At 38.0% G+C, this 19461-nt stretch overlaps 1 protein-coding gene across 9 annotated transcripts in view; it reads right to left on the bottom strand.

Moving 5' to 3' along the window:
* The window catches only part of LOC143234208 (partitioning defective 3 homolog), a 97463-nt gene that overhangs the window by 27647 nt on the left and 50355 nt on the right, over positions 1-19461 (bottom strand). For 7 of the 9 annotated variants that reach the window (XM_076471384.1, XM_076471385.1, XM_076471388.1 and 4 more), the window contains 3 exons: positions 10032-10109; positions 8030-8364; positions 6047-6181 (listed from right to left, as the gene is read on the bottom strand). In XM_076471384.1, coding sequence (XP_076327499.1) covers positions 6047-6181; positions 8030-8364; positions 10032-10109 — 548 coding nt within the window. The remainder of the gene's footprint in view (positions 1-6046; positions 6182-8029; positions 8365-10031; positions 10110-19461) is intronic. The other 2 variants (XM_076471382.1, XM_076471387.1) reach the window with 2 other exon arrangements.

The raw sequence follows: 19461 nt of genomic DNA, 5'->3' as shown, positions 1-19461 counted from the left end.
CATTCCACATGATAAAGAGCTAGAAACTTTAAAGTCCACATTAAACCTTTCTGACCCATAAGAATCTCAAACAATAACTGATCTTGCCAACCTGGTTTTAATTCTGAACAACTTCAAATTTAATGACGAATGTTACATTTAAGTTAACAGCACTGCAACAGGTACCAAAAGGGCTCCCAATTATGCCAATAATTTTGTGGGTCATATTGAAAACCAGCTTTTACAACTCATCCCTGTAAAATCTCATATGGAAATATCACAAAGATAACATTTTCATTTGGACAGCCAATCTTAACTCACTCAAAAGAATTTATCAAACGTGCATACTCCTTTCACAAAACAATTAAGTTCACCTGTGATTACTTGCATAAACAGATTAACTTTCTTAACATCACAGTTTTTTTAAAAAAACAGAATTTTACACACAGATTTGTACAAAAATCCTACCTGCCACATACCTTAACTATAAAATCTGTCACCCTTTTCACACAAAATGAAATATACCTTCAGTTAAGCTCTTAGAATAAAGAAAATATGCTCAAATGAAACAGACTACAGAAAACACACTAAGAATATAAAAGAAACCATGTATCTCAGGATGGCTGGTATGGGTACTAACACTTTTACTAATAAAGCAGAGAACAACGTTTTGACCTTCTTAGGTCATCTTCAGGTTAACAAACCTTATCACAAAGAGGATAAAAAGACACCAAAATTGACAAACAAACTGAAAAGGCTAACAACACTCAGTGGAGAAACATCCTTAATCAGAGTAATTCTAAACTTTCAAATAGAATTCCTCTTATTATTACCCACCAGTTTAAATATCTCAGGAATTCTGAAGAAAATATTTTCATCTCCTACAGCTGAATGATCATCTTAAACAGATATCCCGAAGTTCCCATTGTCTCCTTCCAAAAAAGGAGAACCCTAAAAGATATCCTTGTTCACACAAAAGTGAATTACATCCCACCCCAAAATGTTTATCATCCATGCAATAAAGCCTGTTGTCAAATCTGCAAGTTCATAAAAATACAACCATTGACTCATTTTCTAACAAGCACAATCAAAGAAACTTTAAAATATCCAAAGAAATCACTCATGAAACAAAAAACACAATTCATCTTATAGTGTAAAAAAAATGCAATCATTAACATATAGAACATACACAAAATTTTCATAGAACGTTTTAACAATCATAAATCTTCTGGTTGGTTGGTTGGTTGATTTAGTGTTTTATGGCACAAAGCAGCTAGGCTATCTCCGCCAAACGTCCGGTAAAAAGGTAAAAATAAATTAAATGTAGTAAAATATATAAAAGGAAATGAAGGTAAAACAAAACATCATTGAAAAACAGAAAAAGCATAAAACCAATGTTGACACCTAGTCTACAATGTTAAGAGAGAAAGCAGAGTAAGAGAAGTTGTAAAGAACTTTCTCTAGCATAATGGTGATGATCATAACCTGCCAGGAAGACTAACAGATAAGTACAAGAACCACCGTCAGTCTCCTGAAGTTGGCCTTTCCAGTCCTGGTTCTGGGCTATGTGTCATAACAGCCATTATCAAAAGGTAAAATAATAAAAGTTTTAAAAGACATGTAGCAAAATCATAATAATAATGAGCCAAATGTCTGGTAAAAAGGTAAAAGTAAAGTAAATGTAGTAAAATTCATAAAAGGAAATGAAGCAACTGAAAACATAAAATGTTGACATCCATTTACAAAGTTGTAAAGGACTCTCTGTAGCATAATGGTAATGATCATAACCCACCAGGAAGACTAACAGGTAAGTACAGGAACCACCATCAGACATCTGAAGTTGGTCTTTCCAGTCCTGGTTTTGGGTTATGTGTCATTATGGCCAGTACCAAAAGGTAAAGTAATAAAAGTGTTAAAAGACACGCAGCAAAATTGTAATAACAACTTGCCAGGATGACTAACGGGTAGTTCAAACAGCAGCGTTAGTCACCTGAAGTTGGCCTTTCCAGTCCTGGTGTCAAGTTATTTAATGTTCTGGCCATTTTCCAATTTCAAATTGAACTAGAGAGATTGAGACTCTGAAAATGAAACCACAATTAAAAAGGTGTAATGAATAAATATCAAACACTTAAATGAGATTAAAAAGATTAATGGTCATTAAAAAACTAAAAACTTTATCAAGGTGGACAGTGTCACCATCACCGATAACACTGTCCAATGTTACAGACAAACCCTAGGACAGAACATGTTTAAAATAGTGCCGTCGTTGAGTGTCGTAATGATGGCAAGAAAGTAAAATGTGGCTTACAGTGATTTGAGTGTTACACAAACTACACACTGGTGCATCAGTTCCAGATAAAAGAAAACGATGAGTTAAAAAACTGTGACCAATGCGTAATCTAGTTAGAACTTCCTCCTTCCGAACCTTATGGAAGCTAGACGGCCAAAACCCAATATAGGGTTTTATTCGAAAAAACTTGTTGTCGCGTTGCTCACTCCAAGTGGACTGCCAGCTGTCACGGAGCCAAGCCTTGAATACAGGACCATAGTCCATGTACGGAATAGACACAGTGGTGATAGTGCCAGAGCAGATAGATTTAGCTGCCATGTCTGCAAGCTTGTTCCCACGAATACCAACGTGGCCTGGTATCCAGAAAAACTGGATAGAAGTAGATGTCAATGGGAAATGGGCCAGTTGGTTTTGAATATCAGTGAGAACAGGGTGTGAGCCAACGTGAAGCGATTCCAGGGCCAGTAGAGAACTAAGCAAGTCAGTATAAATAGTGCAGTTGGTGTACTGCTTAACCTCAATATGATCCAGGTCAAGAGATATGGTGTACAGTTCAGCAGTGAACACAGAAACTGTAGAGGGGATTCTGCGTGCAACCACCGAACCGCAACAAACCACGGCAGAGCCCACAGAATTACTGATTTGGAACCATCCGTATAAATTGGAATGGAATGATTGTTCGAAAGATGTTCAGTAAATAAAAGATGGTACTTCCTATCTGGAGTATCTGCCTTTCACAGATGACTTAAAGAAAGGTCACATTTGGGGACTGTAATAAGCCATGGTGGGATGGGCTGACCAGTGGATTCTGCAATGTCATCTAAGGACAGACCCAATTCATCCAATTGTGCCTGGATGCGAAGGCCAAAAGGAGCAGTGGTAGATCACCTGTTCTGAAAAAGGATGGCCTACTGAGGAAGGAAAACACATCCCAAGGTGGGTTGCTTAGGTAAGGAATGAAGTTTTGAAGAATATTGTAAAGATAGTTGCAAACGGCAAAGGTGCAGAGAAGGTTCATGAGATTCTACATATAAGCTTTGAACTGGGGAGGTGCAGAAAACCCCAGTGCAGAGTCGAAGTCCTTGATGATGAATGGGGTCCAGCATCTTTAAGGCCAAGGGTCTGGCAGAGCCATAGACCATTGATCCATAGTTGAGTGTTGAATGAATAAGAGCACGATATATCTTTAACATAGAACATCGATCTGCTCCCCAACTAGTGGTAGAGAGGACACGGAGGATGTTCAGTGCTCTTGTGCATTTGACCCATAGTTGCTTTAAGTATGGTATAAAGGTCAGCTTACGGTCAAAGATAAGCCCCAAGAACTTGGTCTCAGGGACCACTGGCAGTGAAACTTCACCGATACAGAGTGAATACTGATACAGGATCAGGGTGAATACCCTGTTGGCGGCAAAAGTGCATGCAACTGGTTTTAGAGAGAGAAAAATTAAAGCTGTTTGCCGTAGTCCACTTCAGTACATGACTGAGGGCAGATTGTAGTTGTTGCTCAATATATCTCATGTTCGACAACTGACACCAGATGTAAAAGTCATCAACATAGAGCCCATTTGCAACAGTGAGAGGGAGTTGTTCAGTGATGGCATACATCTTTATACTGAAAAGTGTGACACTCAAAACACAGCCCTGAAGGACCGCAAGTTTCTGTAAAAAAGAAAGGGAAAGTGTCAAACCCACACAAACTTGGAATCTCTTGTTCATTAAAAAAATTTTAATAAACATGAGTAAATGGCCACATAACCCATATATATGGAAGTCTCGCAAAATGCTATACCTCCATGTTGTGTCATAAGCCTTCTCAATGTCAAAGAATATTGATACAAGATGTTGTCGTTTGAGAAAAGCTTCTCTGATTGATGTTTCAAGTCCAATTAGGTGGTCCATAGTGGAGTGCTGTCGTCGGAACCCATACTGGGTGGTGCGAGAGGAGGTTGTTTGATTCGAGGAGCCAAACAAGACTAGGATTACCCATCCTCTCTAAGGTCTTACAGAGACAGATCGTCAAAGCAATTGGACAGTAGTTTGAAGGAATCTTGAGATCTTTCCCAGGTTTAGAGAAAGGTAAGATAATAGCCTGGTGCTAAGCATCAGAAAAAACATTCTCCTGCCAGATCCGGTTAAAAACAATTAGAAGAATATCAAGAGAAGCAGGAGATAGATATCAGGTCCAACAGATGTACTGCCAGACCAATGAAGGGCCATTTTCAGTTCCACCAGTGTAAAAGGACAATTACAGTAAAAAAGACAGTCAGTTAGAAAGGAAAGAGGTGAACTCTCTGCCCGAGTCTTGATGGCCAAGTAGGTGGAGGAACAAGCAGAAGTGCTAGATACCCGGCAAAAGCTTTCACCTAGAGTATCGTTGATGCTCCGGACATCAGCTACCTCTTGACCATCAGAGAGTAAGATGAAGAGGGGGACTGAATTGTAGTGCCCACTGACCTTTCGAATCCTGTCCCATATGACCTTGGAACTGGTGGTAGAAGATATGCTAGTTGTGAACTTAATCCAAGATTCCTTCTGGCTTTGACATGTTACCCACCTAGCATGTGCACGGGCCCATTGGAAAGCGATGCAGTTCGAAAGTGTGGGATATCTACAGAAAGCATTCCAGGCCCGTTTTTAAGCTTTCCGTGCCATGTGGCTGGCAGGATTCCACCACAGACGAGGATATTGTGGAAAACGTGTCAAGGTTTTAGGAATACAAGGAGCAGCTGCTTGTATAATACAGTCAGTTACTGCTGCCACACAGTCGTCCATTGATGGCTGACTCACGATGGCAGGATCAAGTTCTACGAGAGCAGTGAAAGTGGACCAGTCTGCCTGATCCAGCTTCCACCGGGGCACGTGGGTAGGATGGCATCGACCACAGCCAGTCTCTCTCAAAGGATTGGAAAATGATCACTGCCTAGTGGATTACTGTCAACCCTCCATGAAAAATGGGAGAATAATGAAGGAGAGCAAACCAGAGATCAATAGCGGTAAAGGACTGTACTTACCATGTACAGGAATCCACACCGAGGGGACATAAATCTTCTATTAACACCAAAAAAGATCTCTCTTTTGCCCAACACTTTAACCAATCTGGTCACTCCATTAACAATGTTACTCTTACAGGCATTGAAATAGGATTCAAAACTAAAGCAGATGAAGAAAGAAAAGAAGATTATTGGATAGCTAATCTAAACACTGTTCAACCTTTCAGAATTAATCTAGAACCTGGAATCAGTGATCTCTATTCATTGGTTTCATCTCTGTCAGAAAAAGAAAACAATTCTTTACTTATTTTTTTCATGTAATATGAAAGATACATTTTATTAATAGGAGTCCACTGATAATTTTATTCTGTGTAAAATTACACAGGATAAGCCCACAAAAATTAGGTTGCTGGGTCTATTCAACCTTAAATCCATTGACCCCAGAAAAAGAAAGGTCCTCCTTTAGGAAGTGCTTGGGTCACGTTACAGTTCATATATGGATGCTAGGCATGACTATGTGATGCTGTTGTTTGATTTAATATATGAATAACTCAATCATTGTTTACATCCAGAGTTCCAAAATAATGTTCAGTTACAGCAAAACATATTGTTATTCTGTAAATATTTGTTTACTATACTTTTAAAACATAGCAATGTTGGTTTGTAATGTAAATATTTATTGATCATTCTTTGCAATCACATTTTACAAAATTTTACATTTTATCACAACACTGTTTGCTAAACATTTACTACTCAAAACTTTATTAGAACAGGAGAGGTTTACCTTTTGTCAGCTGTATCAAAATTTTTTGCCCAATCTTCCTTGTGTTTGAGGTGAGAGAAATATTCTTTTGATTTAATGGTACAGATAAACAAGTATTTTTTGTTGATGTTACTGTGGCAACTTTTGAATTTGAACCTTAAAGAGAAAAAAGAAACCCAAAAAGGTATGTGTGGTCTTCACCACAATTATGAACATTAACAGTAAGTGTAATAGTTAAATTTCTCAAAATCAGTTTTAAATATTACATACTAAATAAAGGTTCAGTTTTGAAACATTGTTTCACTAATAAATGAAGTTCCAAAATGACGAAGATAATTCTGTATATTTTCAATGTCCAATTTCTTATTAATATCCTAATATTTTAAGAATTTCATTAAAAAACAAACTCAAGATGTTTTGAATAGTTGACTCTTGATGACAAGAAACTCACTTGAAATACAAAGGTATCTCGGAATGCTTGTTAACTTGGAAGATGACCTAGGAAGGTCAAAACGTTGTTCTCAGCTTATCAATAAAAGTGTCAATACCAATACCAGCTATTCTGAGGTACATAAATAGTTTACTGTTTCTTTATCATCTTGAAAAAAATAGTCTACAATTTGAAAATACTCAAGTTTGTGGTATTTTTTTGAAAATTCATTGTGTGCTCATGTGCCTACCTACTTATACACATGCCTAACTAATTGCAAGCAGTGCATAGAAAATGTATTTGCTGTAATCTTTGAAAGAATGTTCCCAACCATAACAACTGTTATAGTAGACAAATTTTCTTCAGAGAGAATTTTGTTTGATTTTTGAAATCTTCTAACTCTCTCAATGAAAATATTGACTTAAAGAATGTTTGTATGGATGTACTTTCCACATCCACTGTTGTAGAAAAATTGAACAAGACGTTTGTGTCTCTTGTAAGTACGAAATATCTTATTTGTGCTTTACCCCACAAATCAGAATTGCTATGTACACACACTAGTTTTAAATCATTCTCTTAACTGAACTGTGGATTACACTAGCTTTGTTACTTGATAAAACACTGATAAGTTTTCCATAAATTTATTTTGAAATATAGATTATAAGAACTATTTCTTTGCATTAAATGGTGAAATGCATCTTCACAAGGTAAGCAAACTAAGTATTTTAATTATTGTTATTATTATTATATCTTGCTTTATCTTGTATTGTAATAAATTTACATTTATCTTCTAAAGATGTTGCTCCTAACAGTTTGAACAAACAGCCTTCTTCTGGTTTGTGTTTGGAAAAAGACACTTGTACAGTTTAATTGCTTATTTATTTACACTTTGTGTCCATATTTTTTTTCTTTTAAAATAAGGCCAGTAAGTTTATTGTTTCAGAAAATCCAGTGAGTGCCAGAATAGTCTTCATGTATTCTCTTTCCAATTACTTGCTTCTTAAGTTTGTTTTTCATACATATTAACAAATTACAGATTCATTTTCTTTATCAATAATGAAAAGCCATGATCATATTAACACATTTCTACTTATCCTTCTCAGCAACATATAAATATCCACTGAATACAAAATGGTACGTAATGCTTAAACTCAGCAGTTTAATAAGTTCATGTTTATATAGTAGTTATGTTTTAAATGTGTTATTGTACACTAAAAAAAAAATTATAATCTGTAAAAATTATCAATGAATGTGGTCAAGTAAATCAGACCTGTATGTAGAACAAACGGTTTTTTTAATGTACACACTGAGTGTGAATATATTGGAAATAAAGTATATAAAAATTACATATTTTTGCATGTTACAACACTTACTCAGTGAAGATGATAAACTACTGTCTTTAACATAAGTTAGTTTCCTGACACATTTGTTTCAACAGTTAAATATAGATTTAAAAATAAAATAAAGTGGTAACATTACTTCATGTTTAGCTGTTACAAGAACTTATTATATAAGAAAGGGAGGATTTGAAGGTGTTCATTAATAATCTACCTTTATTATTTTTAATAAATTACCATTAACAAACACACCTTTTTCTAGTCCTTCCACCAACTCTGTTCTTTCACTTTCATTTTTTGGTTTCTCTTTCTTGACCACAGGTTTGGGGTAAACAGGAGGAGGTGGCTTTTTATAATTTTGGACAGAGCATGTAGACAATGGACTTTTTGCTAAGCGTATCCTAAGTTCTGGTTCTCGTAATGCATCTTTAAATATCTCCTGAGCTTTCTGAAAGCTAACATGAAGTAAACTTTGCCCATTGATGTCAATGATGCGATCTCCAACATGAAGCCGTCCATCTTGGTCAACTCTGCCACCAGGTTCAACACCATGCACAACTAGCCCCATATTTCTACAAAAGTTTATAATTCATGAAAATAATTTATGCCAGATAAAAGACAAATAAAATCCTGCTTTTCTTACACTTTCAATTTAGAGTATAAATGTCTTTAATCAGACCATGGATAATAAACTTCAAAAATGATTTATTAGAATAATAAAATATCTTTTTCAGACATGATCTACAGCTATGAATACATGTTTATGTTATGTACTTTACAATTTTATAATATGTATGTTTATATACATGGAGTGGACAAAAAAAATTAGCCACTCCTGAAAATATCATTAATTTATTACATCTTTCATAAAGATACCAAAAACTATGAAAAACTACATGTTCTTAAATTGCACTTCACAAGATCTGTTCAAATATGATCTCAAATTGTAACTTTAACACTGGCTTTCATAAATACATTGAACTTTTCATGATCTAATTACATTTTCTCATAAAGAGTGTTATGTGCCTACTGTAGTTGTTTTTAGATCTTATTCTGATTAGCCTAAAAATGTTCAAACAAATTTCTCTGTAATAATCGAACATAAATATGAAACTCCAAATAACACAAACAAGTTTTACAAGTTAGTATTTAGTCAGCATTCCCTTGGATTTCAGTAATGCCATCGACATGCCATGCATTCAATTAATTTGTCCAGATATTTCTAAGTGATCGGCTGCCATTCTTCGAGTACTTCAAAAAGTTCATCTCCATGTTTTGCATGCAATCTTTTATTAAACAGTTTAACTCAGCCCATAAATTTTCAATTGGACTGATACCACATGACTGACCTGGTTATTCTAATAATATTAGTTTTCTTACTTCTAAGGTATATTTTAATGACACCACAATTGCAGAGAAACTTTTTGATCATTTTGTAGGCTAATTGTAATATGAAGATCTAAGAAACTACAGCAGGTGCACAACACTTTTCTTCAGAAAATACTAAAATCATAAAAAGTTCAGGTATATATAAAAGCTAGTGTTAAAATTAGGATTTGATATCATATTTGAATAGATCTCATCAAGTACATTCTAAACATATTTACACACATTTCTGTTATGTAATAAAAAGATACAGCAAATTATCAATACTTTCAAGGTGGGCCACTTTTTTTGTCCACTCCTTGAATATTATAAAACTGTAAAGTACAAAGACAAAAGATACAAAGGTTTAATGTCAAGGAATGTTGTCACCTAGTGACATTAAATTACACCAAGTCTTTGGATCATTTTGTAATTGTACTTTATAATTTTGTATATAAAATCTGTACGTTTAGCTATAAATCATACCTGAAAGCAGACAGAATGATTCTGCAGGACCATGTAGTGTGCTCCTCAAAAATAAAACCATTTTGTTATGCTTATAAGTTGTTGGCTGTCAATTTACTATTATATTAGCTTAATGTAATTCCATGTTCAAACAGTTCGTAAATATTAAATAGTTAATGTTTGCTAACTGTTTGTTTTGTTGGTAGGATAAAGGGTTATCATCATAGGAGGTAATAGTTTTCTTCACTATTTAAAAATTAATTTGAAAAAAATGTTGAACTCTTATGCATTAATCAAAGAAGTGTAATGTTTAATTTTTTTAAATTATGACTCACTATAAAATTAGTGAGTGCACTAATCTTTTATAAAATAATATTGTGAAAGTTATCAAATGAGCATCCTACTCTACCTTCCATTGGAATCATAGTCTGGAATAACATGAATGCCTAAAGGACCAGATACATTCTTTAAAGTAACTGGATTTTCTCTGTAAAAAAAAGTGAGAAAGAGAGAGTTTAAAAGATGAAAATGTGCCACAAATAATTTCTAGAAACATTATTTCAAAGCAACATTCAACAGTCCATGTAAGTTTCTGTTTATAGTTTAAGTATTTAACATTTGGGTTTGATTGATGTCATTGTTTGGCATTTTAAATAACAGTAAAAGTATTATAAAGTGTAGAGGGAAATTAAGTTAGAGCAAAAAACCAATGCCAAATAAAAATTTAAATAGAATTAAAAAGGCCAATGGTCCTAAAAAATTAAAAACATTTGTTTGGTGGACAGCATCACCATCATCATTGACACTGTCTAATGTCAGGGTTAAAACCCATGGTAAAAACATGTTTAAAATGGTGCCACTGCTCATAATCATAACAACAGTATGACAGTAAAATGGAGGCTATTGTTACTTAAATGTCACACAGACCACACATTTGTGCATCAGTCCCAGACAAAAGAAAATGATGGGTTAAAAAACTGTGACCAATGGGTAGCCTAGTTAGGATAACTTCCTCCTTCCAATCCTTATGGAAACAATACGACCAAAAACCAACAGAAGCTTTTATCTGGAAAAGCTTGTTAACACATTGCTCACTTCAAGTCGATTGCCAAATGGCATGAAGTTAAGTCTTGAATACAGAGCTATAGTCCACATATGGAATAGACATGGCAGTGATAGCACCAGAGCAAACAGACTTCGTTGCAGTGTCAGTGAGCTCATTCCCATGAACACCAATGTGGCCTGGTATTCAGAAAAACTGGATAGAAGTAGATGACAGAGAGAAATGGGCCAGTCGGTTTAGAATATTGATGAAAATAGGGTGAGAACTAATGTGAAGCAATTCCGGAGTCAATAGAGAGCTAAGACAGTGAGTATAAGTAGTATAGTTTGTGTAATGTATAGCTCCTACATGATCCACGGCAAGAGAAATGGTGTACAGTTTAGCAATAAGCACAGAAACTGTAAAAGGGACCCTGTGTGCAACCATCAAATCACAACAAGCCATGACAGAGCCCACAGAGTCACCTGATTTTCAAACATCCATATAAATTGGACTGGAAGGATGGTTCAAAAGATATTACACAAATAAAAGATGGTACTTCCAATCAAAAGTACCCGCCTTCTTCAGTTGACTTAATGAAAGATCACACTTGCAGATGGCAACAAGCCATGGTGGGATGGACTGACCTGTAAAGATAGCAACGTCATCCAAAAAAAGACTCAATCCATCCAACTGTACGTTGATATAAAGGCCAGTAGGAACAATGGTACACTGTCTATTCTGAAAAAAAATTGCCAACTGGGGAAGGAAAACACAACCCCAAGTTGGATGCTGTGGTAAGGATCAAAGTTTTGAAACATACAGTAAAGACAGTTGCAAATGGCAGAGGTAGAGAGGAGATTCCCAAGACTCAGAATACAAACTCTGAACTGGAGATGTGCTGAAAGCCCCTGTGCGGAGCCAAATCTCCAGATAGTGAATGGGATCCAACATCTTCAAGGCATAAATTCTGGCAGTGTTGTAGACCAGAGACCCATGGAGCCTAGCCTTGAATATAGGACCACAGTCCATTATGGAACAGGCACAGTAGTGACAGTACCAAAGCAAACAGATTTAGTTGCAGTGTCGGCAAGCTCATTCCCACATTACCAATATGGACCGGTATCCAGAAAAACTGGATAGAAGTAGATGTAAAAGAGAAATGGGCAAGTCTGTATTGAATATTGGAGAGAACAGGGTGTGAACTAACATGAAGCGATTCCAGGGCCAGTAGAGAATTAAGAGAATCAGTATAAACAGTTTGAGTAATGCTTAGCTTCTAGAGAAATGGCATACAGTCCATCAGTGAACACAGACACTGTAAATGGGATTCTGCATGCAACCACCAATCCACAAAAAACCATGGCAGAGCCCACACAGTCACTTGATTTTGAACCATCTGTACAAATAGGAATGGAAGGATAGTTCAAAAGATGTTCAGCAAATAACAGACAGTATTTCCAATCAGGAGTGTCTGCTCTTCTCAGACGACTTAAAGATAGGTCACATTTGGGGACTGTAAGAAGCCATGGTGGAATGGGCTGACCAGTGTATACAGCAATGTTATCCAAGGATAGACCCAAATCATCCAACTGCACCTGGATATGAAGGCCAAAAGAAGCAATGGCTGATCGTCTGTTCTGAAAAAGTATGGCCCACCAAGGAAGGAAACACAACCCCAGGTGGGATGCTTTGGTAAGGAACAAATTTTTGAAGTATTTGGTAAAGACAGTTGCACACGGCAGAGGTGCAAAGAAGGTTGATGAGACTCTAGGTATAAGCTTTGAACTGGGAAAGTGTGGAGAGCCCCAGCACAGAGCTGAAGTCCATGATGATGAACGGGGTCCAGCATCTTTAAGGCCGAGATCCTGGCAGAGCTATAGACCAGTGATCCATAGTCGAGTTTTGATCAAATAGGAATACAATATATCTTTAGCACAGAACATTGATCCGCTCCTCACATGGTGGAAGAGAGGAACAAGGAGAATCTTCAGTGCTCTTGTACATTTGACCCATAGCTGCTTGATGTGTGGTATAAAGGTCAACTTACGGTCAAAGATAAGCCCAAAGAACTTTGTTTCAGGTCCCACAGGCAGCACAACTTCACTGATACAGAGTTCAGGATCTGGGTGAATATCCTGTTGGCAGCAAAAGTGCATGCAAATGGTTTTAGAGAGAGAGAGAGAGAGAAAAGGGAAAACCATTTGCTGAGGTCCACTTCAATAAACAATTGAGGGCAGTCTGTAGCTGCCGCTCAATATACCTCATGTTCGACGACTGACATGAGATGTGAAAGTTGTTGACATAGAGCCCGTTTGCAACAGTAAGAGGAAGTTGTTTAGTGATGGCATTAATCTTTATACTGAAAAGTGTGATACTCAAAACATAGGCTTGAGGAACTCCAAGTTCCATTAGAAAAGAATGGGAAGTGTCGAACCCACATGAACTTGGAATCTCCTGTCCATTAAAAATTTTTTTAACAAAAACAGGCAAATGGCCATGTAACTGATATACATGGAGGTCTCTCAAAATGCCATACCTCCATGTTGTATCGTAAGCTTTCTCAATGTCACAAAATACTGATAAAAAATCTTGTTTGAGAAAGGCTTCTCTGATTGATGTTTCAAGATGAATCAGGTGGTCCATGGTGAAGCGCTGTCATCAGAATCCACACTGGGTGGGCGAGAGGAGGTTGTTTGATTTGAGGAGCCAAACAAGACAAGCATTAACCATCCTCTCTAAGGTCTTACAGAGACATGTTGTCAAAGCAATTGGATAGTAGTTTGAAGGAATCTTGGGATCCTTTCCAGGTTTAGAGAAAGCTAGGGCAAAAGCCTGGTGCCAGGCATCAGGAAAAACATTCTCCTGCCAGATCCAGTTAAAAACAGTCAAAAGAATAGTGAGAGAAGCAGGAGATAAGATGGGACAGCATTTAATAGTGTACATCATCAAATCCAACCGATGTACTGCCATACTGATGATGAGCCAGCTTGAGTTCCAGAGTAAAGGGATGGTTACAATCATAGAGACAATCAGCTCAATGGAAAGAGGTGATGGCTCTACCTTAGTCTTGATAGAAAAGAAGGTGAAGGAAGAAGCAGAAGTTTTAGATACCCTCTCGATCTTGCTCTCTGATGATCAGGAAGTAGCTGATATTCTGAGCATTGCCGATACTCTAGGTGACAGAATTATATTGCCCACTGACCTTTCAAATCTTGTCCCATATGACTTTGGAACTAATGGTAGAAGATATGCTGGTTGTAAACTTAATCCAAGATTCCTTCTGGTTTTGACATATATTATCCACCGAGCATATGCACGGGCCTGCTGGAAAGTGATGAGGTGCGAGAGTGTGGGACACCTATGAAAAGTATCCCAGGCCTGTTTTGGAGCCTTCCATGACATGTGTCAGGTAGGTTTCCACCATGAATGAGAATATCATGGAAAACATGTCAAGGTTTTAGTAATACATTGAGCAGCTGCCTGTATAATACAGTCAGTTACTGCTGCCACACAGTTATCTATTGATGGCTTACAGATGATGATAAGATCAAGTTCTGAGAAAGCAGTGAAAGAAGGCCAATTTGCTTTATCCTGCTTCCACTGGGGCATGCAGGTCGAGTGGGATTGACCATGACCAGTCTCTCTCAAAATTATAGGAAAATGATCACTGCTTTGTGGATTATTGTCAACCCTCCATGAAAAATGGGATAATAGTGAAGGGGAGCAAATTGAGAGATTAATAGCAGTAAAGGACTTACTAGGTGCATGAAAATAAGTAGAAGAACTGCTATTGAAATGAAAAAGGTTGTGATCAGAGAGCATATTCTCTACAGAGCAACCCCTCCTATCAATATCAGCACTTCCACAAAGGGGATGATGTCCAGTAAAGTACCCCAGGATTAAAGAGTGAGACAATAACTATTCAGTGAGAGCATCAAAGTCTGATTCATCATATGTCTCTCCAGGCACAGGTAGAGAAAACAAACAATGATGGTACAACCTAAGGAAACACGAATGGCTACAGCCTCCAAGGGTGTGTTGAGTGGAAAAGACAGGGTGGGTACATGCTAATCAACTAACAGTACCACCCCTCCATGCACTTGTCCATCACACAGCCTGTCATTTCTATACAAAGAAAACTGCTGAAAGGTGACTGTATCAGCAGGTTTCAGAAATGTTTCCTGTAAGAAAAGACATACATGATAATAAGAAGCAATCAGTGCTTTGATGTCCTCCAGATTAGAACATAAATCTTGACAGTTCCATAGTATCAAGGTGACCATCTTTATTTATGTGTAGACGAATTGGGTGGAGAGCCCTTTCTGTTTATGACCACGTCTTTTTCTTTACTGTCTTTATTCCAGAGAGGTCTATCGATCTCCATGGATCCTGCCCTGGGTCGATTGGACAGGTCTTTGCTGTTGGAAGAAGATTCCAGCAACTGAGGACATGAACAAATTATCACTTTGCATCTTAGAGTGGGAGAAGATATACCCAAGGAAATGCCCATACCCAGAACAAAAGGAAGTGGATATTGGCATTTGCTTGAATGTATGTTAGGGATAGAGATGGGTATTGAAGTTGATTCATCAACTTTCTTAACCATGGAGGTCAAAAGGCTTTCCATTTGGTTTGAAAATATTTATTTTGGAGGCACAGAGATATCTGTCTGCACTCCCACTGTAGTAGTGAAATGAAGTGCAGCAGCATAGATCTGAGATGACGTGGTGGACAGCAATTTTCAAGCCTCAGGGTAAGTAATGTTTTGAATCATTTTCAAATGTTGCACCTCTTTTTCTTCCAACCATTTAGGGCAAGAACGAAAGTAGGACGAGTGAGAGCCATCACAATTTATGCAATGAGGGTCTATTTCACACTCATAAGCATCATGGTCCTCACCACCCCAGTAAGCACAAGTCAAGGAACCACGACATGATATCTTCGAGTGACTGAACCGCTGACACTGGAAACATCTGAGATGGTTTGGAATGTATGGCCTTACCTTGCAATTAAGATAACCTGCCTTGATGGTGGCAGGTGGATGTGGTGATGTAAATGTCAAAATGAGGACACTGGTTGGCATCGTAATTTCATCCTTGCGAGTGGAGATACGCCTCACTGCAGAAACTCCTTGGATGGAGAAACCAGCGAGAATCCCCGACTCGAGGATGTTCTTCAAATCCTTCTCAACAATAACTCCTCATGATGAATTCAAAGTAGCATGAGGTGTAACCTCAATAGGTATATCTGCAATCACCTTTGAATGCAAGAGGGGTTCACTGTGTTGAGATGTGGATGTTTCCACCAATGTCATCAGATCAAAGCTTCTTTAATGACTTTGGAGAGCCAGCAAGTCCCTCTAGTCCCTTCTCAATGAAAAATGGAGACATTTGTCCTAAAGGTTTGTCTGAAAGAGAATGTAGTATAAGAAAATGAAGTACAACAGGTGTTACAGATGTTTAAGATTGCTGCTCAAAATCTTCAAGATGTGGTTGTTTACCTATGGACTGTTTTTTTGCTGTTTCATTTTTTATTTGAAGGATCCATAATAAAAAAGGAATATTTCAGTGCCCACTGTCCCCACCCACCTTGAAGTCCTACAAGGGAACACACTACAATGCAAAACGAGGACACTGCAGCAACATCAGAGTTTCATGAGCACTATACCTAAACACCAGCATCAGATAAAACACCTGTTGAAAACATTAAACACTGTTACTTGGCTGACCCTAGCCCAACTGAAGCAACCAACTGATCCAAGGATGGCCACTCCAAGGCTGCCTGTCTACAGGAATTCAAGGCCAAAGTGGTGTGTTTGGGTTGGAACCATCAACCACCAGGATCCTCTCTCCTCCCCTTCATTGGTCACCACACATGGCAAACATGTGGGTGGATGTTTACATCCCAGAGAAGGTAAACTGAAAGAACAGAACCTTCCCTGGGAGGTCCTCTCACCATGCACAGAAACAAAACAAGAAAGTTTTGAACCCACACAAATTTTGAATCACCAGTCTATTAAAAAATTGATAAAAATGGACAAATGTCTATATAACCCATATGAGTGGAGGTCTTGCAAAATGACATACCTCCAAGTAGTATGATAAGCTTTCCCAAGGTAAAAACCCCAACAAAAACAAAATGTTGTCACTTGAGAAAGGCTTACTTGATTGACATTTGAAGTCAAATCAGGTGGTCCATGGTGGAGTGCTATCATCAAAAACCACATTGGGTGAGTAAGAGGAGATTGTTTGATTCAAGGAACCAAACAAAATAAGTACTAACCATTCTCTCTAAGATCTTACAAAAGACTGCTTGTCAAAGCAACTGAACAGTAGTTTCAAGAAATCATGGGATTCTTCCTGGGCTTGGAAAAAGGGAGGACAATAACCCAGTACCAAGCATCAGGAAAAACGTTCTCCTGCCAGATCTGGTTAAACACAACCAGAAGAGTAGCAAGAAAGGCAGGAGAGAGATGGCATGTTAGAAGTGCCAGATGCACTAGAAAAGTTTTGCCAAGAGTATTGCCAATGATCTGGGCATTAGCAACTTCCTGATCATCAGAGAGCAAATCAAAAGGAGAGCAGAAGCATACTGCCTAATGACCTTCCAAATCTTGTCCCATATGAATGTAGAACTGGTGGTAGAAGAGATGCTAGTTGTGTACAAAATCCAAAATTCCTTCTGGCTTTGACATCTGACCTGCTGAGTAGGTGAATGGGCCTGTTGAAAAGCAATGTGGTTTAAAAGTGTGAGATACATAAAAAGGTGTCCCAGGCCCATTTTTGAGCCTTTTGTGCCATGTGGCAGCAGGATTCCATCATGGATGAGGATACTGTGAAAAAACTTGAAGTTTTAGGAATACCTTCAGCAGCTGTCTGAACAGTACAGTCAGTCACTGCTGCCACACAGTTGTCTTTCAATGGCTCACAGAAGATGGCAGGATCAATTTCCAAGAGAGCAGTGAAAGAGGGCCATTTGGTCTGGTCCAGCTTCCACTAAGGCATGTTGGTTGGATGGCACTGACCATGGTCAGTCTCTCTCAAAATGACAGGAAAATGATCCCTATCACCTTTCTCTTACTTTTATTGGATGGTTGACAGTAACCTATGGGACAGTTAGTAGTAAAATACTGACTAGATGCATGAAAATAAGTATAATAACCAGTGTTGAAGGGAGAAAGGTTGTGATGTAAGAGCTTATGATCTATGAAACGACCCCTCCCCATTAATATCAACACCACCTCAGAGGGGATTATGTTCGTTAAAAGTCCATGAAAAAATGGAGACAGTAACTGATCAATGAGGGTATCAAGATCTAACTGATCATAGGTCTCTTCAAGACCCAGGTGAAGAGAACAAATAGTGATGGTACAACCCAGGGAAACACAGATAGCTACAGCCTTCAGGGGTGTACCAAGTTGCAAAGACAAAGTTGGTACATGCTGATCAACCAGCAGTGCCACCCCACTTTGCACTCATCCATCACTCAACCTGTCATTTCTGTACAAAGAAAACTGCTGAAGGATGACTGTACTGGCAAGTTTTAGAAACATTTCCTATAAGGAGAGACATGCAACACGGGATGGTAAGTATCAATCAAATCTTTAATGTCATCTATATTTGAACAAAAAACTCAATAGTTCCACTGGATCAGAGTGGCTATTTTTATTTATGTGGAGGAGGATTGAGCAGGGAGCCCTCCTGTTCTCAACCACATATTTTTTTTCTTTATTGGATGGAGATCTACCAGCCTCTAAGGATCCTGCCCTAGATAAAGCAAGAAAGTCTCTATCTTTAGATGAAGATTACAGCAACTGAGGGTGTGAACAAATAATTGTTTTGCATCTCAGGGATGGAGAAAAAGATGGATCTGAGGATATACCCAAGTTCAAAGGAAATGGGCTTGGACAACCACCGGAAGGAATGGTGATGACAGAGATAGGAGTAGACATAGACTCATCAACTCCTTTAATCATGGAGAGCAAAAGACTCTTCAGATGTTTTGTAAACTACTCTGCTGGAGGCAAGGAGAGATCTGTTTGCACTCCCACTGTGGCATTGGAACAGAGTGCATCAGCATATGTCCAAGATGGAGTTGGGGAAATAACTTCTGAGCCTCTGGGTTGGAGATATTGTTTATATTCTTCAAGCATTGCACCTCAATCTCCTCCACCCACTTAGTGCAAAAAATAGAGTAAGAGGGGTGTGAATCACTACAGTTAACACAGTGTGATTCCAGTTTGCACTTGTAAACATCGTGGTCTTTGCCACCATAAAGAGCACGTGTTTTTGAGTGACCGAATGGCTGACAGGGTTGGGAATATATGGTCATTCCTTACAGTTCAAATAACCTGCCTTGACTGTTCCAGGTGAACATGGTGATGTAAACGTCAATATTGGGAAGTTGTGTAGGCATCATAATTCTGTCTTTGCAAGTGGAGATTTGGCACACCACAGAAACGCCTTGGCTGGAAAAATCAGCAAGGATCTCCAACTCAGGAATGTTCTTCGAAACACCCTCAACAATAACTCCTCTTGAGAAATTAATGGTAGCATAGGGAGTAACTTCAATGGGTATATTCCCAATGCTCTTTGAACTCTGGAGGAGTTTGATGTGTTGTGGTGAAGATGTTTCCACTAAGACATCTGAGCACAGCTTCCTTACTGACTTGGGGGAGCCAGCAAGCCCCTGTATTTCCTTTTGAATGAAAAAGGAGGACATCTGCCCTAAAGATTTCTCAGATAATGAATGCAGAATGAGATCTCAAAATGTTCAGTCTGACTTTGATGGTGAT

This window comes from Tachypleus tridentatus, chromosome 12, assembly GCF_004210375.1.
Source record: "Tachypleus tridentatus isolate NWPU-2018 chromosome 12, ASM421037v1, whole genome shotgun sequence".
Lineage (NCBI taxonomy): Eukaryota > Metazoa > Arthropoda > Merostomata > Xiphosura > Limulidae > Tachypleus > Tachypleus tridentatus.
Note: the sequence above shows the minus strand (reverse complement) of the source record. Positions and strands in the feature narration are given on the sequence as shown.